General features: G+C 48.6%; 11 protein-coding genes across 11 annotated transcripts; 9 read left to right on the top strand and 2 right to left on the bottom strand.

The window, feature by feature from the left end:
* Nucleotides 1–423: 423 nt before the first annotated feature.
* On the top strand, nucleotides 424–1,119 carry N7500_008685 (uncharacterized protein; the record flags this gene model as incomplete). Its single annotated transcript, XM_056679829.1, has 2 exons — nucleotides 424–817; nucleotides 890–1,119. The coding sequence occupies 2 exons, from the start codon at nucleotides 424–426 to the stop codon at nucleotides 1,117–1,119; spliced, it is 624 nt and encodes a 207-aa protein (XP_056530201.1).
* Nucleotides 1,120–1,938: 819 nt separating this feature from the next.
* On the top strand, nucleotides 1,939–4,217 carry N7500_008684 (uncharacterized protein; the record flags this gene model as incomplete). Its single annotated transcript, XM_056679828.1, is given in 2 exon segments — nucleotides 1,939–2,775; nucleotides 2,793–4,217. The coding sequence occupies 2 exon segments, from the start codon at nucleotides 1,939–1,941 to the stop codon at nucleotides 4,215–4,217; spliced, it is 2,262 nt and encodes a 753-aa protein (XP_056530200.1).
* A 423-nt stretch (nucleotides 4,218–4,640) lies between these two features.
* Nucleotides 4,641–5,034, top strand: N7500_008683 (uncharacterized protein; the record flags this gene model as incomplete). The annotated part of the gene is made up of 2 exons (XM_056679827.1): nucleotides 4,641–4,877; nucleotides 4,927–5,034. 2 exons carry the CDS (start codon nucleotides 4,641–4,643, stop codon nucleotides 5,032–5,034), a joined length of 345 nt encoding a protein of 114 aa, XP_056530199.1.
* Nucleotides 5,035–6,718: 1,684 nt separating this feature from the next.
* Nucleotides 6,719–8,759, top strand: N7500_008682 (T6SS phospholipase effector Tle1-like catalytic domain-containing protein; the record flags this gene model as incomplete). Its single annotated transcript, XM_056679826.1, has 2 exons — nucleotides 6,719–7,120; nucleotides 7,176–8,759. 2 exons carry the CDS (start codon nucleotides 6,719–6,721, stop codon nucleotides 8,757–8,759), a joined length of 1,986 nt encoding a protein of 661 aa, XP_056530198.1.
* A 674-nt stretch (nucleotides 8,760–9,433) lies between these two features.
* On the top strand, nucleotides 9,434–10,570 carry N7500_008681 (uncharacterized protein; the record flags this gene model as incomplete). The annotated part of the gene is made up of 1 exon (XM_056679825.1): nucleotides 9,434–10,570. The coding sequence occupies one exon, from the start codon at nucleotides 9,434–9,436 to the stop codon at nucleotides 10,568–10,570; it is 1,137 nt and encodes a 378-aa protein (XP_056530197.1).
* Nucleotides 10,571–12,109: 1,539 nt separating this feature from the next.
* On the top strand, nucleotides 12,110–12,780 carry N7500_008680 (dynein light chain Tctex-type family protein; the record flags this gene model as incomplete). Its single annotated transcript, XM_056679824.1, has 4 exons — nucleotides 12,110–12,136; nucleotides 12,250–12,288; nucleotides 12,347–12,421; nucleotides 12,496–12,780. 4 exons carry the CDS (start codon nucleotides 12,110–12,112, stop codon nucleotides 12,778–12,780), a joined length of 426 nt encoding a protein of 141 aa, XP_056530196.1.
* A 761-nt stretch (nucleotides 12,781–13,541) lies between these two features.
* Nucleotides 13,542–15,088, bottom strand: N7500_008679 (WD40 repeat domain-containing protein; the record flags this gene model as incomplete). Its single annotated transcript, XM_056679823.1, has 4 exons — nucleotides 13,542–14,183; nucleotides 14,233–14,728; nucleotides 14,812–14,833; nucleotides 14,908–15,088. The coding sequence occupies 4 exons, from the start codon at nucleotides 15,086–15,088 to the stop codon at nucleotides 13,542–13,544; spliced, it is 1,341 nt and encodes a 446-aa protein (XP_056530195.1).
* A 718-nt stretch (nucleotides 15,089–15,806) lies between these two features.
* N7500_008678 (uncharacterized protein) lies at nucleotides 15,807–17,200 on the top strand (the record flags this gene model as incomplete). Its single annotated transcript, XM_056679822.1, has 2 exons — nucleotides 15,807–16,706; nucleotides 16,769–17,200. The coding sequence occupies 2 exons, from the start codon at nucleotides 15,807–15,809 to the stop codon at nucleotides 17,198–17,200; spliced, it is 1,332 nt and encodes a 443-aa protein (XP_056530194.1).
* A 2,023-nt stretch (nucleotides 17,201–19,223) lies between these two features.
* N7500_008677 (Major facilitator superfamily domain general substrate transporter) lies at nucleotides 19,224–21,142 on the top strand (the record flags this gene model as incomplete). The annotated part of the gene is made up of 4 exons (XM_056679821.1): nucleotides 19,224–19,351; nucleotides 19,443–19,595; nucleotides 19,657–20,118; nucleotides 20,206–21,142. The coding sequence occupies 4 exons, from the start codon at nucleotides 19,224–19,226 to the stop codon at nucleotides 21,140–21,142; spliced, it is 1,680 nt and encodes a 559-aa protein (XP_056530193.1).
* A 175-nt stretch (nucleotides 21,143–21,317) lies between these two features.
* N7500_008676 (uncharacterized protein) lies at nucleotides 21,318–21,770 on the top strand (the record flags this gene model as incomplete). The annotated part of the gene is made up of 2 exons (XM_056679820.1): nucleotides 21,318–21,389; nucleotides 21,492–21,770. 2 exons carry the CDS (start codon nucleotides 21,318–21,320, stop codon nucleotides 21,768–21,770), a joined length of 351 nt encoding a protein of 116 aa, XP_056530192.1.
* Nucleotides 21,771–22,396: 626 nt separating this feature from the next.
* N7500_008675 (uncharacterized protein) lies at nucleotides 22,397–23,950 on the bottom strand (the record flags this gene model as incomplete). The annotated part of the gene is made up of 4 exons (XM_056679819.1): nucleotides 22,397–23,092; nucleotides 23,156–23,543; nucleotides 23,615–23,749; nucleotides 23,799–23,950. The coding sequence occupies 4 exons, from the start codon at nucleotides 23,948–23,950 to the stop codon at nucleotides 22,397–22,399; spliced, it is 1,371 nt and encodes a 456-aa protein (XP_056530191.1).

The raw sequence follows: 23,950 nt of genomic DNA, 5'->3' as shown, positions 1-23,950 counted from the left end.
ACTTTGTGCTGTTTCTTTCACTCCTCAACCCAACCCTTGGGGTATCACATAATGGAAGATGGGGCTGTCGGGGGCCAAAGCATACGTAAGTCCTCATCTTACTAGACTATACGGAGTATAACTGGCCAGATTCCTTGCTATGTGGGGGCCTCCTGGTTTTATGTAACCGCACGATCATAATGAATGCAAGAAACTCTTGCAAATCTCTGCTCTCAAGTCGTCTAACTTTCAAAGATTCTCCCCCTCTCCAAACCGTCCCTCAAAACGCATCCTACTGACTCTATCGCTAGCCTGAGGCTTTAACCGGAGAAAATTCTCACCATTCTATCGTCAGATCACACCAAACAGACCTCCCCTAAAGCGCATATCTTGGTCAATACTGTCTTCTTAGACATTTGAACCCGTACCCAGACCAATTCCGATATGGAATCATCACCAAATTCCCTTGTGCTGGAGCTCGCGACGCTGGAAGACGTTCCCGCCATCACCGAGGTATGGTTCGCTGCCTTCACACAACCGGTGATTGGGCAACTTTTCCCTAACACCCCCGGTATGCATCAATGGCAGCGAGATCGACACTATGGAGACATTCAGAAACCACACTACAAATACCTACGAGTAGTTGACACCGAGTCAAAAGATGAGCAAGGCCGACCGCGACTAGTTGCCTTCGGCAAATGGGACCTGGCAATGCCAGATGAGCGAGGTCGTCGCTTTCCTTCTTGGCATGCTGACTCGCCCTATCAGGAGTGCGAGGACTGTATTGCAAGCTTGGAGCAGGCCAGGAAGCGTGTCATGGGCGATGAGAAACATTACTGTATGAATGAAACGAGAGCCTTTCAAATCTACAAAGGAAGAAATTGCGACTGACATTCGGACCTAAACAAAGACCTAGATTCCCTTGGCACTCATCCTGACTATCAACGGCGTGGAGCTGGATCTATGTTGGTCCAGTGGGGCTGTGATCTGGCGGATAAGGATGGCGTTGCAGCCTACGTGGATGCTAGTAAAGAGGGTGCGTCGCTATACCTGAAACACGGTTTTGTGGACTTCAATCCACCCGGCTCTAGTGTAGCTGCGATGGCTCGTCGTAAGGTGGCTCCGAGTGATTATATTTAATTTGTGGGCTATGTTTTCATACTTCTAGCTTGCTAGCGGCCTCGGGGAAATTGACTTGCATTTTTTAGGAAAAGAGACCATAGAAATGTCCAAAGCAATATGATGATGTTGATGAAAGTTGTGATTTATAAACGGAGAGGAAAGTAGAACACTGGCTCTGGATTATGGACAGGCAAGTCATGCGACTATCAAGAGGAATTAACACACAATTCTAATTTTCAACCTTGAACGTTGGAACTTCATAGCGCTTATTGAATCATCCTAGATAAGTTGGAATTGTAGAACTTTTGCTTAAACAAAATGGCAGCAAAACTACGTCTAAGGCTTAAAGACTGCAATTCAAGACTTGGAAGGGGGGCCCACCCTCCAATATCCTCAATATCGAACCGAATATTCAGGTGTCAAAGGTGTTCATTATCGTGAAACGTAACGATCCTTGCAATCCTCCTTCTACCTTGACCCATACACACAGAACAAAACCCGCAACAATTTTACCCATTGTAGTACCCAGCAGAGCATCACCCCGCGTCTAGTGCGTCCTTCCCAGCCAGCCGGTTAGCCTTTTTGTCGCTCAATTTGTATATGATTGATGTTAGATCAAGAGGGTAGATAAAACCGTCTACACTTGGTATTGAATCGAAAATGACTCCCGAGACACTAAGGCTCCACAAGGATATGTGTGCTCGGACCCGGTGGGCTCCACATGTCATGTGACCATTTCATCCCTTCCAACATCAACATTTCGGCAATGAATCCATCTTTCAAGGGTGCGACTCTATCGCATGATTAGCTTCAAGCAATCCATTCCTTTCTATTCAAATGGTCGACGTAGACCAGTTGCTGCGTCAGCTCGCAGAGAGAGACCAGCAGCTTGCAGAGAGAGATCAGCAGCTCAAAGCGGCACAGGATCAACTAGCGGACACCAACCTTCCTACGTATCTCGATGGTTTACACAAGCATGTTTACCTTGGTCTTCAGGTCCAGCTGGATAAAACCAAGTCAACACGTGGTGACCCCGCAAACACAACCAATAAACTCCGTCCAAGAAAAATCATGAGATGGCAGTCCTTCGCGCGGGAACAAGAGAAGGTGTGGGAACTTGTGATGGAATCTTCGCTGGTGGAAGACAAGCTATTTGATTCGCTTTCATTTCTGGAAACTTTGGGAAAGCAAGTTCGCCAGTCACGAGTTGGGTCAGAGCTTGATCTGCATCACTTCATTCGCGAGGCTGTTGAAATCCGCGTCTCGAATATCATTAAAGAGATGTATAAAGATCCAGCTCTTCGTGAAGTATTCGCCCTGAAAGGATCTATAGAGTTCGAGAACCATGCCAACACGCTCAGTCCGGAGCACGAACTCGAGGAAGGAATACTTAACCTAGACCTGGAAACTCGGCCAACGGCGCGGCGACGCTCGCCACGGCTAGCCGCCAGGGAGGAAAGCTCGTCACGAGCCGCAGCAATGCAACCGCCAAAAACCCCACTTCCAAGCACAGTCAGCCGGCCTCGTGCCGATCAATTTTGCGTTTACAATATGTCGACTCAGTCATCCGAAACAACCCAGCGTGTTGCAGCCTATATCAAGGAGTTCAAGTCTCCTCATAAAGTGACACTGGGTCATATCTACGGAGGACTGGAGGATATGGATGTGGATCAGGTGGTTGAACTAAAAAGAAAGAGACCAAGGAGGACCGCCTCCGTCGCGCCATGGCAGCACTTCTCACGCAGCCGTTCGATTATATGATCCGTGCCGGTACACGACGAGCGGTGTTTAGTACTGGTGAGGCAGATATCTATCTAGGGATTGGCGATGATCCTTCGATATTGCTTTATCATTTATCTATTCCAAAAGGGGACGTTGGAGAAACAACGGGGTGGCAGCCCTCTCTAAACAGCCCAAATCGCCTACATTTGACCGCTGTAGGGCAAGCTCTTGCTTTCACCCTCCAGGCGCTTAGTTTGCGACCTGAGGCCCAATCATGGAGGCATCGGGCAGCTAATTCGTTACCAAAGTGGCAAGTTGTGGTCGCCGATATTCTGGGTAGTATCTCAAAAGAAGATACCCCGTCGTCGGACTATCGCCCCTCGCAATTTAATTTTAATCGAATATCTCCGATTCGTCTCCGCCAAAAAAGGCCTCAGCAGAGCCTCTCTTTGTGCCAAGAATCGCAGGTCATAGATAATTCAGACGATGACCATTCTGACTCGCCCGATACTCCAAGTCGAAATCCGCAGGTTACTCGAAACATTCGGCCGAATGAGACCTCAACGGCTCATACATCCACATCCACTGCATCGACTGGATCGGGCTCCTCTTCACAAGAAAACCAACGCCGCTACTGCACGCTGGGATGTCTTCGTGGCTTAATTTCCCAAGATAAGTTAGATAAGGCTTGTCCGAACGCTGCAGAACATGGCGTCACACGTCACCGCATCAATTCTTTGACATTTCTCAACCTCCTACGGCGCCAGTTACACAAGACCATCAACGCGGACTGCGAAAGTCTTGGAATTCACGGTTCTCGAGGAGCGCTTCTCAAAGTCTCGTTATCATCCCACGGATATACAGTTCCTGCAAAGTGCACTATCCCGGAGTTCACCAAGTACTTGAAACATGAAGCGCTTGTTTACGACAGACTTCGTCCAATCCAGGGCGTCAGCGTCCCACTCTATCTAGGAAGCATCGATCTGACTCATCCGTACAGCTACGAGGGAATTTGTTATCTCACGCATATGATGCTATTGAGCCCCGGTGGCCAGTATCTCGGCGAAGTTCTCACAGATTCAAACCGGGAGTCGATGGCAGCTAAGACGAAGGAATCGCTCTCGGCGATGCATCGTCTAGGGGTGTTGCATCGGGATGCAGCTGTCCGCAACCTATTCTACAACTTTGAGAGTCAGAATGTGGTCGTCTTGGATTTTGAAAGGGCTGAATTTATCGAGCCACGCCCTGCTCTTGGGGTCTTATCGCCCAATCGAAAACGCAGGCACGTTTCCAATCCGCGTATGGATAAAAAGGTCGAAACTGTATTCACGCAGGAACTCAACGCAGCGCTATGTGATGTGCAGTGTATCGATCCTCGATTCAGGATTCTTTGATAAGTCGCTTGCAAGCTGACACTCCGCAATAGCGGGTCTAGGGTTGGAGAACCAATGCTCGATGTTGTATTTGCGTTTTCCGTTCCCTTTTCAATATATGATTTCCTACGTATATCCGCGAATAGCGCCAGACTAATGAAATAATGAATTGACCTCATGAAAATGGTTAAAGGTGCTGATCAGAACTTGACTCTGGCCGAAAGAGTAAAGTTCTTCAGCAATATTCACAGTCAAACATGGCTGCTTATAATATTGGCGGAATTGGATAACGCGAGCAGGGACGAGCTCGTTCAGCGATTGCGCCCCGATGAACGAGTCGTTACTCACTCTTCGATGTGAGGAAAACTACCACCACAACCAAATCCTTCAATGGGGGCAAACAATGTTTAAATATTCACACCATCATTGTCACTGCTTGCAACAATGGCACGGCAAGGTTTATATCGGGATAACCAAGCCAACTTGTATGCTCTCGCCGTCCTGGCATACCAGTCAGGTCACTCCAAATTCCTGCTAGCAGATGAGCTTACCAAAAGACCACTTATCGGGAAGCCCCACGCAGGCGAAGGATCAGCGCTGTCGGTGATCTTGATCTCGGTGAACGAAAAGCCGGCCATCCCAGAGGGTATTTCCGTTTGGGCGCGGCGAGAGACTGCACTGGTCATTATACCGCACAAATATTTACAAAAGTCGACTACGTGCAATCCAGTCACAAATGAAGCAAGGCCCGAACATGATGGCGGTATCCTCGAGAGACAAATATGGGAAAAGCGAGGACTTGAGATTCATGACCCTGATCGCCCAGTTTTTCGACTGATACAAAAGATAGTCTCGGGTGGGAGTCTTATTTGGAGGCTATGGTTGCGGCACTTTCTAGGCTCCCAGTTGAGTTGGCGATCGACATTTTTTCCCACACAGGAGATGCCCGAATTATTCAAAATACCCTGTGCAGAGCATTTGGTCATATTCATCCTCTTTCCCGCAACTTCTAGCCAAATGCACAAGACTGCAACTTTCATTCATGATGCGGTGAGAAAGCAAGTCGCGAAGCTGAAGTCAAGAGCAACGGATCTATGCGAGTTTGACGAACCAAGTGAATATGAAGGGCCAAGTATGACCTTTGAGTCAACACCATGGGATAAACATGGCATCAGATCTCGCCGAGACTTGATGAAATTTTGGTCGTCGTGTTATCACCCCCATGCCTCACAATCCTGGAGGCCTCCTTATATTTGCTTCTTGAGCCGATTGCAAATGTTTCAGCTCCGTGATTTGTGGCGCTTTGCTCTAACAACAAGTCAGTAGGGATTGCATCACGAACAACGCTAGACAGCATCATCAAAGAAGGGACGGAGAACACACCAATTGTGTACAGGCGTCGAGAGTCTGATCTGATCTTTTAGGAGGAGAACGTATGTGATCCAGATCAGCCATTCTGCTACAGTTATCCTCAGTGGGGAACGGCATCATATTATCGGAATGATTGACTACCCGCATTCTATCTCACAAATAACTTGAATGACGATCAAGACTCCGAGGCTGGGGCAATATCCAATATGGGATTAGTAGCATATGGGATTGGACCCGGTTACAAATGGATAATCAAAGTATGAACGCATGGAAGCTATCATCAATAGGCTCCGAATATGCCAGTTCCTATCCCAAAAACAACTGGAGACTTGCTTTTATGTCTTCATTGTCCATGTAAACGGCGGACCTATGAAATACCATATGCGGTTAGTTTTGCCTTTTTGGATTTAGCTCCCAAATACGCCATCACGTAATCAATGCCAAGTTGAAACATAAGCCGAGCCGCCCACGCTGTGCCATATCTGCAACTTTCATGAGAACTATGGGGCCTCAGCCTCTCACACACGTTGTATGTATATATGTACCTTTAAAGACTATTTTTGATAGAAGACTCGCAAGGTGTGTATACATGCTGTCGATATTTATGGCAACCGCTAAGCCTTTACAGGTTGCCGTAAGCGTGCAGAAAAGTGAAAATCGAACACGCAAACATGAGAAGGCATTCCTAAAGGAACGCGATAATCGACGGACTTCTCCGAACTGTGATAAATGTTGCTGTCCACCATGGGAGGTCTCGATATGTCATAAAAAGGGGGAGTGGGACGTGGATTCGGGATTTAAGCCTCTTGTCGGCTATGGTGACTCTATACGAGCAAGTCGAGAGCTAACTAGCGAATGGTGGCGGGCTGACTTTCTTCAGCTCAAGATGGACCAAATCCACTGTGTATGCTATCACACGACACCTAGATAAGGTTGCGGCCAAAAACCTGAATTCCGTCGGCAAAAAAGCGCTGAAAGATGAACTACCCCAGCGGCCTTTCAAAATAAGGTCACTGTGCCGATGAGGCACACCGTAACAGATATACAGATATAAGATCGTACCTTGAGCGCCACTTCTACTTTGCCTTGCCTCCGTATCGCTTTTTCCGCATATCATCTATTGCATCTTCATTCCAAAACTTCTGGACACAATGCGGAAGGTTCATACTCGGCTCGTGCAGCCACTGGAAAGCGACCCACTGTTCTCAGGCGAAAACATAGAGTTTAACGATCGCGAGCAAGCCAAGGCAATCCGCCCCATGAGAAGATTGATACTCTGTCTCGATGGCTCCTGGCAATCCTCCAACCACGGAGAGAAAAATATCGCGTCCAACATTGCAAAGTTGAGCCGCTCCATCGCCAGCTGCGAAAAGACCGACGAAGAAGTAATTCACCAAATCGTCTACTATGATGCGGGCGTTGGAACTGGGAATAGTGCCCCAAGGGAGGATGCGTCGACAACTGAGAAGATTCTAGCAAAGAGTCAGAAAGTCTTCGAAGGCTCTTTCGGAAGAGGAGTGGAGGAGAATGTATGCGAGGCCTATAACTTCTTGGTATGTTAGATCCATGCTTTTCTCTTCGGTCATTCCCAAGCTCACCCTCATACAGGTCAGCAACTGGCTTCCCGGTGATGAAATATTCATTTTCGGTTTCTCACGCGGTGCATACACAGCTCGCGCAGTAGCAGGAATGGTCTGTAACATGGGAATTTGTTTCCCAGACATGATGGATGATTGGTGGGCGATTTACGAAGAGTTCAAGAAGAGGGTTTCCAAAGAAGAGAAGCCAAAGCCTCACCAAAACGGCATGCCTGTTCCGGATGGCATTCAGCAAAGTACCTGGGGCCTGTACAATGTAAAGAAGGACTGGAAGGACCGCTTCTACAAGAACGTGGAGATCCAGGTTGTTGGCGTGTTTGATACCGTCGGTGCCCTGGGATGGCCTTCCAACAAGTATGTGTCGGTGGATAAGAAAAACGAGGCCAAGTACGGCTTCCACGACACCAACCTGCACAAGAATATCAAGAACGCCTTCCATGCCCTGGCTCTTGATGAGCACCGACAGGCGTTCCCTCCCACTCTGTGGTCCCTTCCTAAGGATGTTTATACCAATCTGGTGCAATGCTGGTTCCCTGGCTACCATATCAACATCGGTGGTGGCAGTGAGTCTACCATGGAGCATTACGGTGATATGGAATCCATGGCCAATCTCTCGTTGGTCTGGATGATCGATCAAGTCCGCAAACACACCAATGTCGCCTTTGAGACCTACGCGCTGGCACAGTTTTACCACCACTACACCTGTACTATCGTGGACCTTTCACAGCGTGCCTTTAAGGAGGGTGATTCCAAATGCCATATTGCGAAGAAGTTCGACCCGAGCAAATGGCGCCAGGACGTGCCTGATCCCAAGAACCCCACCGCGTACGGCGGCTGGGGCATGGGGTACCGACCTGACAGCATCGACTCTATGACGGGTTACAGCGGGTCTGTGATTCGCACTCCGGGTCAATACAAGAAGGACGGAGATACAAGGGAGTTCATCCACCCTGTCGTTGCATATGCAATGGGCAAGTCGTACCGCGAGGCGCACGGTGAGGGCAAGGTCCTGAACTACCAGCCCGCCGCCCTGAAAGGCTTCAAGCGAGTGAAAGATCCCAAAGTCCCATGTTCCTGGTCGGATGACGGACTGCAGACTTTGAAGGGCTGGTACTGGAGAAAGCAAACCAAGGGCGTTAAGTATGCGGACACGTCATACATGACCTGCATGAGCAACTGGTACAACTCCTCCTGGCCCCCAGAGGAAGATCAAGACATCCTCATTCCTGAGATGGACTTGTGCGAGGATAATGATTCGAACATCTTCAACGAACGGGATTATATGCGCGCGGATTGGCTCGCGTTGAGAGCTTCTCTGGTCGGATTCCCTGATGATGTCCACCTCGCGATCCAGAACTGCATCCTACCAAAGGACAACTCCGCCTCGGAGGATACCGTGCGACGAGAGAACATGTTGCTTAATGCGTTAAAATATGTCACCGAAAGACAACGTGGCAGCTCTCATCTGGAAAAGTCGTTAATCTATGCTCTTCGTCGATCGGACTCCACTGGGCTAAAGGTAGAGGAGAAGCTGAAGTTGCTGGAACAGACAGGAGACCGCACCAGAAAGTTCTTAGAGAGCTGGGATTGTTGATACACATGCACGTTGACATATTCGCTTAGTACTTTTCCGATCCTTGATGGCGAGAATCAATCTTGTAAATTATTTTCTTTTTTCCGGCTTATAACATGCCATGCTTGTTCACTGGAAGGTGTACTCGTTTCAAGTTCAATCATTCGCTTAGGGTATCTTCCTGCCTGAATAAATAGTGAGACAGCATCCCATATGCGCCCCTCTCACCTGTATCGTAGATCCCTACCTGTACTTTTTCCTACTTTTGGTTGGAATCCTGGCTTTGTTGACACTCATCACAGGGCATTGTTGATCACGTGTTATTGCAAGGATACACGTCGCATCAGTTCGGTTGACAATCCCCTAAATCATATTTTCCTCGATGCACAGGAACAGACCAAAGCTCGGTCACAGGCCGTCCAAACATTCCTTGAGTCATCCTCGGCGTGAGGCTCTGCTCAGGTCCTCCACTCGGATCAAGGGGAACGCGTTCCTGTTACTGTGACCGAATCGAGTCCCCGATACCACCAAAGCAGAATTACAAATCCATCTGACTCATTACAGATATGATCCAATTTGCTTCAAGAACATTTTTCAGAAACTTCACATCGTTTTGCAGTGCGGGTTCAAAACGTCTTTCAAACTTACCCCAACACAACCAATCTTTCTACCCGTACAGCCGACCCGCCTCCGCTATGGCCCACATCCCACCAGCAGTGATCAAGGTCCAGGGTCCCTGGCAAGCAACCAGACTTGACCATGAAACCTGCCTGAAAGATCAACTGCAATCCATCTCTCCCACAGTGACAACCTTGGTGATAGACGAGGAAACTCCATCAGACGCAGAATGGGCATTACTCGGCGCTCATTTCAAGAATGTGGAGGACCTGGAGCTAGAAAGCGGATTCAACGAAAATCTCAATGACAAGAAACTCCCTCTCCACTGGCCTTTGAAGAAATTGACTCTGGGCTCTGCTTGTGGTGAACTCATCCAAAGCCCATTCATCCACCAGGGATTGGTTCCGCACTTGTCCCTGTTTTTCACATGCAACCTTCGATTTGAGGGCCCTACAACCGACGAGCTTACTCGACTACATAACGAATCAACAACCCAAGAAACGAATGAGAACGAAGACACTCATAAAGGGATCAAGATTACTTATGTACCTGAGCTTGTGGTCAATCACATGCAGAAGATCTACGCAGATCCTGATCGCAAGCCCGAGAAGGAACCACCTGCCGGTCCTATTAACCTGAAGACACTAGAAATTTGGGAAAACGACGCGCTTGACACATTCTGCCGCATGTCCGCCGCGCTCCCGCATATCGTTGAAAACCTTCATACCTTGCGACTTCGGTCCACCACGGGCCTCGATTTCGGGTTGATGTCAGAAGAGACATTTCGTCAACTTTTGCCGCTCATGGAAAACCTTCAAGTGCTTAACTTCACTGTGGGTGAGATCTTTGAAGATCCTCAGTTCTTGCCCACTCTTCACAAGCTTCTCCCACCAAACCTGACTACCCTCTACTTTCGTGGACCCGTCTCGCTGGCCACTTCAGAACATTGGGACGACTGGCTACAGGCTTTCAGATCGCCCACTTTTCTTCCAAAGCTTGAGCGTCTTGCCTTTGTTCTGGATCTCCATTATGGAGATAAAGACCCTGCCACATGGGGTAAGAAGGAGACTCCGGCACCAGAGAACATACTGCAACAAGCACGCCGGGAGTGTGAGACCCTCTATGGGATTGCCCGGGATCGTGGTATAGTCGTAGAAAATATGCCGACGGAGCCTTCTTCTAAATTACTCAGATGTGTGGACTCTCGTTGGTAATGGAATGTGTTTTTATGAAGAAATGTCTCCTCTCATTTGTACCGATAGGCCTAAGCGTTAACATGCTGAGCCTTCATCAATGAATTTCACTCCACCGAATGAAACCTAGCGTATGAAAAACAACAAACCCACCCCGAAGAGAGCCCCGTCTGCTTTTCCGAGTTGTTTTAATCTACTTATGTCAATAGTCGAGACAATGCTAACTGGGAGAGTGGAAAATGGAACGAGAAAGTCGCAGACAACCTGCCTGACTTGGGCGTTTTCGCGAGCTGCAAACGAGTCTTAAGCTACTGACCAGACCAGGTAGCCCACCCGCCACAAAAGCCTTCCCCCCCTTGAGTAATCTGCGTTTACAGGGCTAATATTAAGGCACACATGAGAAGTCAGAAATGCCCATAGAGGTGTTGTGCTGGCCCAGCGGGCGGTATTTTTGCAGTTAGTATTTTAGTACTCCGTAGTAGTGGGTCCAATTGGACGAACGCTGGAGCCTTGGAGTAATAAGTACGCTCTCCAAAGCCCATATAGGCAATACCAAGTTCTTGAGGCTGAATAGCTAATAGAACGTAGACCTTGACGCGATAAACGAGTACGAAGCTTGGGGGAAAGAACCACGCAATTACGGCGCGTCCGCTCCTGACATGTCTTGGCGATTCTGCTGTGAGTTTTTGGAGTGTGGATCCCGCCAAGAATTTGCCGGCGGTAGATTTATAGGCGCTCAAACGGACCGGGCGAAAAGGAAGGGGACTGAAGTTCGAAGTTCAGCCAATATCAGGACAGGAGGATGACCAGAAGCGCCAGACGGGTGCAGAATAGAGGTGTTACGGGACAGTGGGCGGTCAAGGGGAGGCTGAATGCCCCAAGTCACAGGTGAAAAGGGAGCCCTTTCTGGACTCAACGGCGGTCATTTTCGACCTCAATCCCATAGGTCCCCCCATATCCTGCTTGTAAAAGTTCATATCGAGGTTCTACGTCATTTTCAATGGTGTTGTTATCTGGTACCTAGGCGGCCTTGTTTATCTTCTACCTTCGGGCTGAACCCTTCAAAATGGAAGCAGCAACAGACCATACAGACTTTGACATAATTCTTCTGTCTGATTGAATCACCACTGAAATCCACGAGACGATGTCTATACTCCCACACCGCCATGGCAGAATCAAGCTCGCGCCAAACCCCTTTAGGTCAAGCGCCCTAATGATTGCCAAACATCCAAACAATCCACGTAGATTGCAAGGACAGTCCTACAAGCATCCCACAATCATAATTCTATCTGTTACCCAGATTCAATCAAGGTATGTGAACATATCTTTCCTGTTTCAAAGAGGCTACCGGCGCCCAAAATTCGCCACCAATTGTGCAATTGTGCCCCTTCTCCCCGCATTGCTCCGGGGTCGCGCATACCCCGTGGTATTTGGGACATGATGTCAGCCCAATGGAGTTGACAAACGTTGAAGCTTGAGTCAATCCACTCGTGTACTGACAATATTTGCTTTGCAGTAATCTCAACCCCTCTCAAAACCACCGCGTCCAATTTATTCATAATGTCTGCCGAAGGCGCCTCTGCATCGGTATGTTGATTCGCAAGTGACACCGCGGCCGCGCCATATCGATGCGCAATTATGCCGTGCTAATACCCTGCACTACTATCGCATTACCTCAAACAATACTAATAATCCTCCAGCCCATCCCTATTGAGGATCTACAGAAGATCACTGTCGAGGTACGCCACTCCCCAAAATACCCCGTGGGATTGACCCCGCGCTAACGTTACACCTTAGGCCTGCGAGAATGCCCTCGAGAAGAGCCAGGGCTATGAACACGACAATGTCGGCACTTGGAACTCCCAGATTATTGTAAGCCTCAACACCCAACAACTCCTGCCCCTACTGTTGCATGATAACACCGATACTAACAATCTCCCACACAGAACTCTGTCCTCAAGGCTCTGATCACCGCCACTGCACCCACCGAAGCCTCCAAGCCTCCTCCCTACCGCTTCACCGTGAACAGCACAATCGTGCAGCAGGGCGTGATTGACCCCTCTGTTGCTGCAGATGGCGCCCTCAGCAATGCCGGTAAGCGCGGCATGCACTCCGCCTCTGGTGCCTTCTGGGATGTCAACCGCGACGGCATGTGGACTTTCAAATACCCCGGTGCTGAGGAGCGGGGGATGGATGTTGTTGTTTGTGTGACGTGGTTTGCCGTCGTATAAAGCCGGGGCTATCTGTTGGTCGTCTTGTTCTGTCATGAGCATATTCATGGATGCCATAAAAGTCCGTAAGCGGAGGTGGTGACTTTGTCTATGATATGTTCCTTGGACTTTTTATTGGATTTGCGTCACGGGCTTTATCTTCTTTTTTTCATGTACTTGAACATTTGTTTTTAGTGCTGGGTATTTTCAGATCTGTCCTTTTTCCTTTTCGTGTGATTTGATTTCAGTTCGGTCTGAGCGTGGTGTTGTGTTTTCTTTTAGTTTATGGAGACTTGCCTGCGTTGTTTGAGAAATTGGATAGCCTTGTAAACTTGTATTGGACATGTTGTTCAGCCAGGGATATCCTGAACTATATATATCGAGAAATCGTCCGCAGATTCCAAGGCATTTCCCATTTTTTTTTTCTTTGTCTAAAAACCCGAGAAAGGGAAGAAAATATCTATGAACTGACATGCAAAAAGACTACCATACCGACATCAAGGAAACTTGGAATAGATATTTGATATTGTAATGGTATATGGACTATGCAGTATCCTCTGTAGGATGATAAATGGGAGCAAGAAATCAAATAAGCCAACGACAGAGGTCTCCATTGACCAACTCGAAACACGCCAAATCACCAGGGAAAACATAGAAAGCAACCCCGAATTGCGCCATGCCATATGTAGATTATCCAGAATATAATTAACGCCAATAAAGACCATTACCTCATGAAGTTAGAACGCCATTTACCCGAGGGAACATAACTTTGCATTTCGCCCCTAGCGAGGCTCAGAGTAGTCATTCAAAGCAACACAGACGGCACCTCTGTGGTGGCCACTGTATTGGCGGATAATGTTGCCAGTGCCGAGCTCCCAAAGACGAGCGTAGTGATCACTAGAGACAGTCACGAGGTATGCGGAGTCTGCAGAGAAGGCACAGTCCCAAACCCATCGCTGATGATTGGCGAGGGTAGTCTCCAGGAACAGTGTGTGATTGACTGGATCCATAGGAGGCCCGTCGGGTGACGAGGTGAAAGTCTGCTGGGGTGTCTCTTGGCGAGGAGGGTTGTCGGTAATACGGAGGAGATCACGGTCTTGGACAGGTGTGTCGAAGATGCGGAGTAAATCCCGAGACTGGGCCGGAGCCTCGACAGGGGCTACCGGAGCTTCAACTGGTGTTTCAACCGGAGGGTTCAATGCTTCCTTCTCCTTCCATTGCTTCAATGCCAGTTTGGCAGGTGGGAAATCGGCGTCGAGATTCCAAACTTTGGCAGTATGATCCGCAGAACAGGTTGCAAGGTGCTTGACATCGGGGGAGAGCAGAACACGAGTGAGGTAGTCCTTGTGCGCTTGGAAGGTACAGACGGGGATAATGCGTGTGGTTTCGTCAGTTTGGACCATGCGCCACAGATAGACATTACCCTGTCGAGATATTAGTAAAGGAGCATACAGTTATTCCGAGATCGCGCACCTTCTTATTTCCAGCGCAAAGCAAAGATCCATCACTGGCAACGCTGACACTAAGAACTGCAGTGTCCTCCTCCGGAATCAATTGATGAGTACAGACACTCTCGCCCAAGTCCCAGACACGGACCATGCCAGCATGGTCACCACTGATGAGCTCGCCCTGGTTGGGATGAATGACCACGTCATTGACCGCAGCCCGGTGGACATAATTCCGCTGCAAGCTACCGGTACGTGTGTCCCAGACCTTCACGGTCCCATCTTCGGAACTGGTGACCATCCATTTCCCCTCACAGTGGAATGCCACGCCGGTGATGTTGTTTGTGTGACCTTCAAACGTAATCACGGGATTAGGATTGGTTGACTTAATATCAAAAAGCTTGACATTGTTGTGGCCTGCGGCAGCCAAGAACCTCTTATCCGGGGTAATGCAGAGACGATTGACTTGGGAGTCTGGATGTTGGATTGTACGCGAACAGATACCCGAGAGCGCTTCCCAAAAGCTAACAGGAGAATGGTCAGCAAAGAATCTGGTACAATTGCCGCTGGATCAATACCGCCGGCGGCTATTTGAGCGTCAACTTACCGAATGGTATGGTCATACCCCGCTAAAATATGCAACCAAGGTAATTAGCTCAATGCCTGGAAGAATGCGGGGAGCTCATTGTGTTGCTCCACGTACCGGTACATAGGATGACACTCATATTCGCCAGGGCTGAGGCCAAAGGAGTGTAGTGGGAAAGGTAACCGGTTTTTGTGATATCCTCGTTTTGGGAACCACTGGAGTCCCTTTGGGCGTTAGGGGAGCTGGCAAGGCGAGACGGTCCAGGCCGAACGTCGGATGGAGTCCCGTTTTCTGCCATGTAGCCACGTGATTGGAGATCCACGTGAGTAGAGCGGTGTCTGTGTGACTGCAAGACGATAAGGTGAGGGCGGTGGGAAGATAAGATATCCAACCCTGGAACCTTGTCACATAAAGGGAAGGCGGTGAATTATGTGAGCTCAACCACCTGGATGCATTTGCAGGTAATATCTCGTCTAATAAGATCTATTTATGTCTTCGCTGGTCCAACAATAGTTTAATTCTAGCATTCACTTCTCTATTGAATGATTATCTTCACCCAATCTGGGTAAAATCTTTGTTTCTGTCAAACTTCGCTAATTTCCTAGATCAGGCGGTATATCCAGCGGTGGGGTGCTGGCTGGGTAATGATGTATGATTGGCCCCCATAAATTTGAATTACCGGCAAAATAATTGATTGGCCGGCAGAAAAAAAAACATCCCAAATTAGGTAGTCAAGTACATCTTGCGTTTGTCTTCTCTATTGTTCCTTATTGATCCCTATTGACCTCTATTGGTGCCCACAGTACAATAGAAATGTCATTTTCTTTGTTCTTGTTTGCTCTCTTTGTTCCCATCTATGAGCCCTAATCCTTTCCTGGACGGTTATTACCATCCCAAGTCGGCTATCTTCCTTCGATCTCTTCTCTCTTTTCACTTCCTCTCTACTGTTCTGCATCCTTTTCATCTATTATCAGCCTATTTGTTCCTTACAATTTTACTCCCACTTGTCGATCAATATGGATTTCATTGACCACAACAACCCTGCCTTGGGGTTTGATCAACCTTCTTTCGATTCCCAGGCTTTCAATGACTTTGCCGACCTGAATGCTAGCGGGCCTTTCAATTCCATGAATGGTTTCAGCTATGAAGATCTTGATATGCTCAGCTTTGACGAGTTGTATGCCAGTATTCCACTTGATGGCCTCGATCAGTCTGGCTCTGACAACGCCCCCATGTTGGCGGCCTTCAACTCTGGCCAGCCTAATTTTAATACGCTGCCCACACAGTCGCCCTTGAACGTGTCAAATCAACATCTGACAAACCCACCTACCAATGGCGCTGTCCAGGTCAATGAGACTCCATCCTCCAATGGCTCTGGGCAAGCTGCGTTGTCGGCTTCCGCCAGTTTCGTGAAGCCAAGTTCAACCACAAGTGTCAACGATGCTAGCCAGCTCAACGGCGCTCCCTCTTCCAACAACTCTGTCCAGGCTATGCGTTCAGTCTCAACTAGTATTGACAAGCCTGCTTCAACCGTATCTGTCAACCGTTCTGCTCAGCCAGCGTCTAACAATCTCCCCCTCCATGCGCCACACAGAAAGGTGCCCTACAACCCCTCAATCGGAATTCCATACACCCCCGAGGACACTGAAGCCGACAAGATCAAAAAGTGGGAGAACCTCATCGCTCGTGCCGATCTGGCCAATGCTGGCGTGCCTGCCTCTGCTTCTCAAATCATTGAAGAAGAGAGCGCTGAAGAAAGCCTCCAGACTGTGGACTCGCCCAACTCTCTATTTGACTCCCCTCGCTCCTCCTCCGTTGAGGTTGTTGAGACACCCAGTCCCACTCCGCCGACTCCATCCTCTTCCCAGGCCCCTGCACCCACGATGGCACCTTCGAAGGCCTCCAAGAATGTGATTGTAAGTCCCAGCAGATGGTTCGCTCGTTCATGTTAGAATGATTTGCTAACAGCTTTCAACAGGCACGCGCCACTCGTCACGCTGTGCAGTTACCACGTGCCTTGACAAGTCAGAAGAATTATGCGCAGCATGTGTCTCCTTTTGCTCCTGTCGCAACAGTTGCTCCCCCCGTCCCCTCTGCGCCGACTTCTCGGGAGCTCGAGAAAGCTCGATCCCGGATCCAGAGTCTTGCAAAAGAACGAAATTTTTACCAACGCAATTTGCGAAAGGCAACTAGTGTGGACCCCAAGACGGGCAAGAATACTTTGCAAACCCTGCAGGCACAGAATGTGGCTCTTCAGCGGGCGAACACCAAGCAGGAGAGGGATATGAAAGAGATGCAGGAGATGTTGAAGGAGGGTCACCGCCAATATGCCCTCCTGAGTGACCGATTCAACGAGCTGGCGAAAGAAATGCACAAGGCACGGCTCGAGCTAGATGAGCTAAGAAGATAGGTTTTAGCTGCGAACTCTGGGGGAGTTGATTCTTTGGCAGTTATCAGGTCCTTGTAACAACACAGTCAAATCGCTCTTAATTTCACTTCTCAACGGATTATTTATGCTCTTATTAGAAGTTTATAGTTGTTCACATTTACATTATTGTAATTACAGTACCTGGAATCTGGTACAGTCTAACGGATCTTGAAGATTGCGTACACTCTTACCGTGCATGAGACAAAATTGGCAGGGCTCTTAGCCGTATGCTTTGTCGAGAAACCAGCTGCGACATTTTGGATGCTGTATACCCGACGTAGCCAGCATATGATGTTGTATATAATTGACTCGCTCACTACCCAGGATATGTTTGAGAAACTTGATCATTTGGTGATTTGGAACAACATTCCATCGCGCTTTATTCTGCTAACTCGTCACACATAGGACTTGTAATAACTTTGCAAAAGATCAAGAGATTTATCCTGAATATCTACACGCTGAGGTTCAGCCCCAGTCTTATGGCACGGTTTGAGCATAGTCTTAGACTTATCATGGATAAGAATCATCTTGGTGAGACTCTTCAGGGGATTGCTATTCTTTTAATCTTTTGCATGAATCATATTGATTTTTGAAAGGGTTCCTTACCAGCTAAGCGATGACTTAGATAGCTCTGAAAAGAGACTTGGTAGTAGCTTTAATTTTAAGAAGAGAGATACAGAGAGATATTGGAATTCTTGCTCGTATGTAGCCAAGGAAAACCAGCAGTCTTTGCAACTGTTAAGCAGTAAAATCCTTTGTTTTTATATCAGATGAGACCTTACTTTCTGACATGGATGTCAGCATCCCAAGCATGATGCCTCATGGATACAATGCATACAACCTACTTCACATAAATGCTTTTCATCTTATGCATGCAAGCTCTAGGGACATGATTACATGTTTTATTGAATGTTGGTCGAATTCAACGTTCACAATAGCCAGATCAGCGTGTTGAACAAAAAAAGCCTTCCATGTTCGTACACGCGCAAACATCCCAATGCGGACATAAGTGGAGCCCTTTCCGAAAATTTTGTTCTCGCTTATAGTGCACATTTGGGCCACATCTATCATACAACAGCATGGCCGGCTGGCCCAATGGCAAGGCGCTTGACTACGAATCAAGAGATTGCAGGTTCGATCCCTGCGTCGGTCAATATTTTTGCCCTCCTGGCTTTTTACATGCTCGTAAATCTACGTCATACCTATATATAACTCGGGCTTCGTTGTGAACGCCTCTAGCATATATAACGTTGTTCGAAAAGTGGTCCTTTAGATTTTTTCTGCATTTCAAACTTAACTTTAACTTGGACCTCGTGAAGTTCTAAAACATTTGTAACATTGGCATAACCTCCAAAAGATATCAAACCCACTTGATGTGTCCCAGGATAGAATTATTGTGCTAAACAAGACCCCCATAGAACTGTGCAATGTACAACATATTCCCTTGCTTGAATCGGCACAGGAAGCATCCGGTTTGGTCCGAGAAAATCACCCAACTTCAAACATGACGACATCAGCCTGCAGAATCCGAAGACACCGGTGAAGGAACTTAGGGCATACAAAAACAAGGCACAGCATGGTAAGATTTGGTTCGTCCAAATAGAGACATAAAAACTGGGACGAGCCAAGAGCCGTATATGTCAGCGGCGTTATTAAAGAAAATAAACGCTTCTTGAAATCGCATCAAGTGGGTCTGAGCTCGGAGTGGATGCAAGGAACGCCAATCAACGTTCATCGTCCCGACCGGGTTCCCGATGTGGATGTTGGATCTTCGATTTCGGCATGCCGGTCTACTGAGTTCGGTTCGGGTTTAGGTGTTTACCATCTGGGAAGCCCTGGATGTTCCAGGGTACTACAGTAATTATGTAAGGATCGAAATCAGCCCGGACCATCCGTCCCGACTGTGGTTCCTGTTTATATTCGGGCCTTGTTCGTTCTTTTCAGTCCTGGCAGGTCTGACATTCCAACCCGCCGAGGAAAGGGAGAATACAGCAGTTTGCTCGTCATGGCGGACCAAGACGAGATCCGTGGAAACTCGGTCTATCAGGTTGAACAACCTGTTGCCGAGACACCCTCACCAGTTGAGAAGCCTGTTGCTGCAAAGAAGCAGAAGAAGACGGGTTTCATGGCCAAGTCAGTATTCCCATACTTCATGCCCCATAACTCATCGTCCATGTTTCCTATACGCATCCACGTATATTGAATAGCACTAACACAGTCACAGAATTGCGAGGATGCTGAACCAAGACATCCGCGAGGAGATGCCTGCATACAAAGATATCGAAATCCACACCTGGGATGGGCCCGACGACCCCGATAACCCATTCAATTGGAGCCTCAAATACAAATGGCTGTTAACTCTCACTGTATGCTTCATGTAAGAGATCCCACGCTATTTTAACATATAAGCCCAAAGCAGCAGCTAACAACTCCATCAGCTCTATCTTGACCGGTCTCCCTGCAGGTACCTACGGCTCCGGGAACGATTGGATGGAGAAGGAATTTCACGTCCAGAATGATCCTTTCCCAAACCTCTACTGGGCCACCACCTCCTGGAACATGGGCGCCGCCTTCTGGCCATTGATTTTCGTTCCTTTGACTGAAGCCTCCGGCCGCATGCCAGGATACTTTGTTGCATATATTATCCTCGTGATCTCCCTCTTCCCGTCCGCATTCGCAAAGAACTTCGCAACTCTTGTCGTGACAAGGTTCTTTGGTGGCGGTGCATCTTCCGTCTCGATCAATATCGTCGGTGGCAGTATCTCCGATGTGTGGCTCGGCGACCACGCTCGCAGTCTTCCAATGTCCATCTTTGGATTTACGAGTGTTGTGGGTATTGCACTTGGTCCGTTCATTGGGTCTGCTATTGTGCAGATTCACAGATCCCAGCCGTGGCGTTGGTAAGCACAACCCTCTCTCCGCTAATCGTTATATCTCCGGAACCCAACAAACAAGAACCCATCATACTAACTACCTTACCCCCATAGGATCTTCTATGTCCAAATCATCTACAACGCAGCCTTGATCCCGGTGTTTTGGTTAATCCTCCGTGAAACTCGCCCGGACGTGATTCTCAAGAGGCGCGCACGCAAGATCCGTAAAGAGACCAACCGCCCAGTCTACGCCGCCTCCGAAATCGACGCACCAAGCAAAATGCGCCTGCTCAAGATCTCTTTCCAACGCCCGACCAACATGCTCCTCACCGAGCCGGTCGTGATCTTCTTCACTTTATGGATTAGCTTTGCGTGGGGAATTCTATACCTCTTCTTCTCCAGCGTCGTGCAAACCTACTCAACGAACTACGGCTGGGGCACCTTATCGACAGGCCTAGTCCAGCTCGCCATCTCCGTCGGCGCAATCATCGGAACAGCCATCAACCCGCTGCAGGACTGGTTCTATCTCCGCTCTGAGCGACGCAACACGGAGAGACCCGGTAAACCCATTCCCGAGGCCAGACTGTACACATCTATTCCGGGCAGTCTACTCTTTGCCGGCGGATTGTTCTGGTATGGCTGGGCTAGTCAGCCAGATGTTCACTGGATCGTGCCGACTATTGGTATCACAGCGGCGGGCATTGGCATTTATTCAATTTACATGGCCGTTGTCAATTATCTGACTGACGCTTATGAGCGGTATGCAGCATCGGCTTTGTCGGCTGCTTCACTTGGAAGAAATGCTTTTGGCGCGTTTTTGCCGCTTGCTTCGCCGCAGTTGTTTAGTAATCTTGGGTTTGGATGGGCTGGAAGTTTGCTGGGGTTCATCGGAGTTGCATTGTCTGTTGTTCCTGTTGTTTTGGTTTGGAAGGGAAAGCAGATTCGGGAGAGGAGTACGTTTATGAGGGAGGCTATGTGGGAGCCGGAGGAGAAGGTTGAGATTGATCGCACCGGGAAGGGCGATATGGGGCATGCTGAGGGCATTGCGTGAGATTGTATACGCTGAGGTGGTCTGTTGCGCTGCATTGCATGGTTGTTTATTTTGCTCTACTTGGTCTCTACCTTTACTCCACATACAATTTATATCGATTAGTATACTTCGAGCAATATCATTTTATATAAGTCGATATAAAATTCGTTTGTGATCTTCAAATCTCTATGTGGGCATGTCGTTCCGAGATATTCATCTACCAGTGCCGCACTATGAAGAGCGCATTGCGAATGGCGTTGATAGATTTGTGCGCCGCATAAGGTGGACAGCCAACTGGTGCAGCGTTTCAATGTGAGTACCGCCTCCCCCCTTTCCCCTTTCCCGACATCTCTAACACGCGTGTGTGTAGTGGATTCTTCAGTGCGACGGCAAGGACCTCTGGCGTCTGGACGGCAACAACTTCTACCCCGAGAAAGGTCATACCCTCCCCGACGAGGCTAAGAGGATCGATATCGGCCAGTCCTGGTTGCGCTACGAAAGACAAACGATCAAGGTTCTCCCAGAGACTGGGGCTATTGTGTTTTGTGTCCGACTCTACATGACCAGCCTGCCTGATATTGTGCGCGAGGGCAACGGTGTCGAGCTGGCGGACGCGATTGATTCGATGCCGGAGAAGTTGGGGCTGTAAAAGATGCGCCCATTGTGGGAGGAAGACGTGATGGCTTTCCTGCGCGGCACCAGTTGATGCTTTGATCTGGTAGGATTCGAGGTTGATGCGCAGTCAACTGGTAGTTGAAGGTGAGGGGCCGAGGGAAAATATACAAAATTGCTGTCCAATATTGTAGTCATGTGTAGGCTTTCAAATGTTCTTTATGATTGATGTTAGGTTACTAGAATAGAAAATTCTGACCAGTGTGATGATGACAAGTTTTGAAATTACGGTGAGCCCTGTAGCTTGACAGCCCAAGGTGTTTACATTCCAAGGTTGTAATCTGGACTGTAGTTCAAACGTGAAATTTCCGGCTACTCTCTCCAGGGCTGTGTACTCAGCACTAATCTTTCAAATGTTGTTTTTTCTATTTTCTATTTTCTATTTTCTATTTTCTTTTTTCTTTTTTCTTTTTCTCCAGTTACAAGAATTGGAAGCATCTTCGTCCATTTCGTGCACTTTACGCGATGACCTCGCGTCATCAGCTTTTTCAATTTGCAGTCTGGACTCGATTGTCGATTATGAGGAATTTTACCTTAGAATTAGTGTGGTCTGGGATGACAGCCTGACGCGTGTTCGATGCATCATTCCTCGGCATTCCTCTGTCAGCGCGCCTCGGAAATCGGCTCACTCTTAGCCTCACTTTCTTTCTTCTCCTCGTCGCCCTCCTTTTGCTTATCCTTGACCGAATTCCAGTTCATTCCCAATGCTGCAACAAACCCCAAACAGCAGGCCGCGACAGGAAGCCAGAAGCAGCTTGTTACAGCGTGGTTATATATCTTCAACACGGATGCCCTCTCACTGACCGCAATATGTTGCAAGAAGCCCGTTGCACCTTCTTGGATAATATCCTCGGCGTTCACGCCTGGGAGAGCAGCAGCCTGCAAGCCACTTCGCAGCAAATTCGTAAACACATTCTCGCATATAGAAATCGACACCGCAGCGGCAAAACTGATCCCGAATCCTACGCCTGCCAGTCCGAGGGGTACATCTTTTTCTGGGAGGGCTGTTTGAATCGCTGACCACGGCTGTGGGAATGCCAGTCCAGTGCCCATTCCCAACATCACCTGCCAACCGATCCAGGCCGCATGTGTGGTCGAGGGCTTGAATGTGGTTAGGAATGCGAAGCCGATTGCCATCAAGGTGGAACCCGCTAGCATCAGTGGCGTGTAGTATCCAATAAATGAGAGGACGAAGCCTGAGCTTATGGCTACCACGGAGAGCCCGATGATTGAGGGGAGGAGCATCTCTCCAGACTTAGCAGCCGTCGCGCCCTTGACCGCTTGGAACCAGATCGGAAGCTACAAGTATGATACAGTGGTAAGCGAGTGTTCGATGAAAAGTTTTGTGTCAAGGGGACTCACATAATAGTCAATGATATTAAACGCAGCGGAAGAGCAAAACGCATACATCATACACAAGCCTGCCGTTCGATTGAAAATAACCGATCGCGGAATCATAGCCTCGCCTTCGCGGAAATGCTCATACGCCAGAAATGCGGCAAATGCAACGCCTGCAACTATTAGAGGCGCAATCACCTTCCCACTGCTCCAGGGGTACGTTGTGCCGCCCCATTGTAGGGCAAGTAGCAAGCAAACGATACTTCCGGTGAAGACCAGCAGACTTGGGAGGTTAAGTTTCTTCAGTTTTGTCATCGGCGATTCATCTTTACCCTTTTGATCCGGCGGCTGCTTGAAGACGAAAACTAATATGAATAGAGTGAACCCTCCGATCGGGAGGTTCAGCCAGAAACTAGCAGACAGGATGCATCAGCAAAGTTGTGCTCATCCTGGAGAATGCGATCAAGATTAACATCCACTTACCACCACCTCCATGTAACGTCAGTTGTCAGAGCGCCACCAATCACAGGGGCTATGACCATGGCAATACACTCCAGACCCCCGACAGTGCTGTTGAAGATTGGTCTCCATCGCAACGGCAAAGTAGTCGAGCCAGCACTAGGTCACGTCAGTAGGTGACACTTGCTGTAGACGCTCTGGTACTTACATCAAGACACCATTAAGAACCCCCGATGCCCCACAGCCAGCGATCGCACGACTAACAATAAAGGCAGGGGAGTTGGGGGCAGCGGCAGAGAGGATTGATCCGATTTCGAGAATTACAACCGAGATGACCAGCAGCCATTTCACGCGAAACAT

Source organism: Penicillium coprophilum, assembly GCF_028826855.1.
Source record: "Penicillium coprophilum strain IBT 35676 chromosome Unknown utg000005l_segment0_segment0, whole genome shotgun sequence".
In the NCBI taxonomy this organism is placed as follows: domain Eukaryota; kingdom Fungi; phylum Ascomycota; class Eurotiomycetes; order Eurotiales; family Aspergillaceae; genus Penicillium; species Penicillium coprophilum.
Note: the sequence above shows the minus strand (reverse complement) of the source record. Positions and strands in the feature narration are given on the sequence as shown.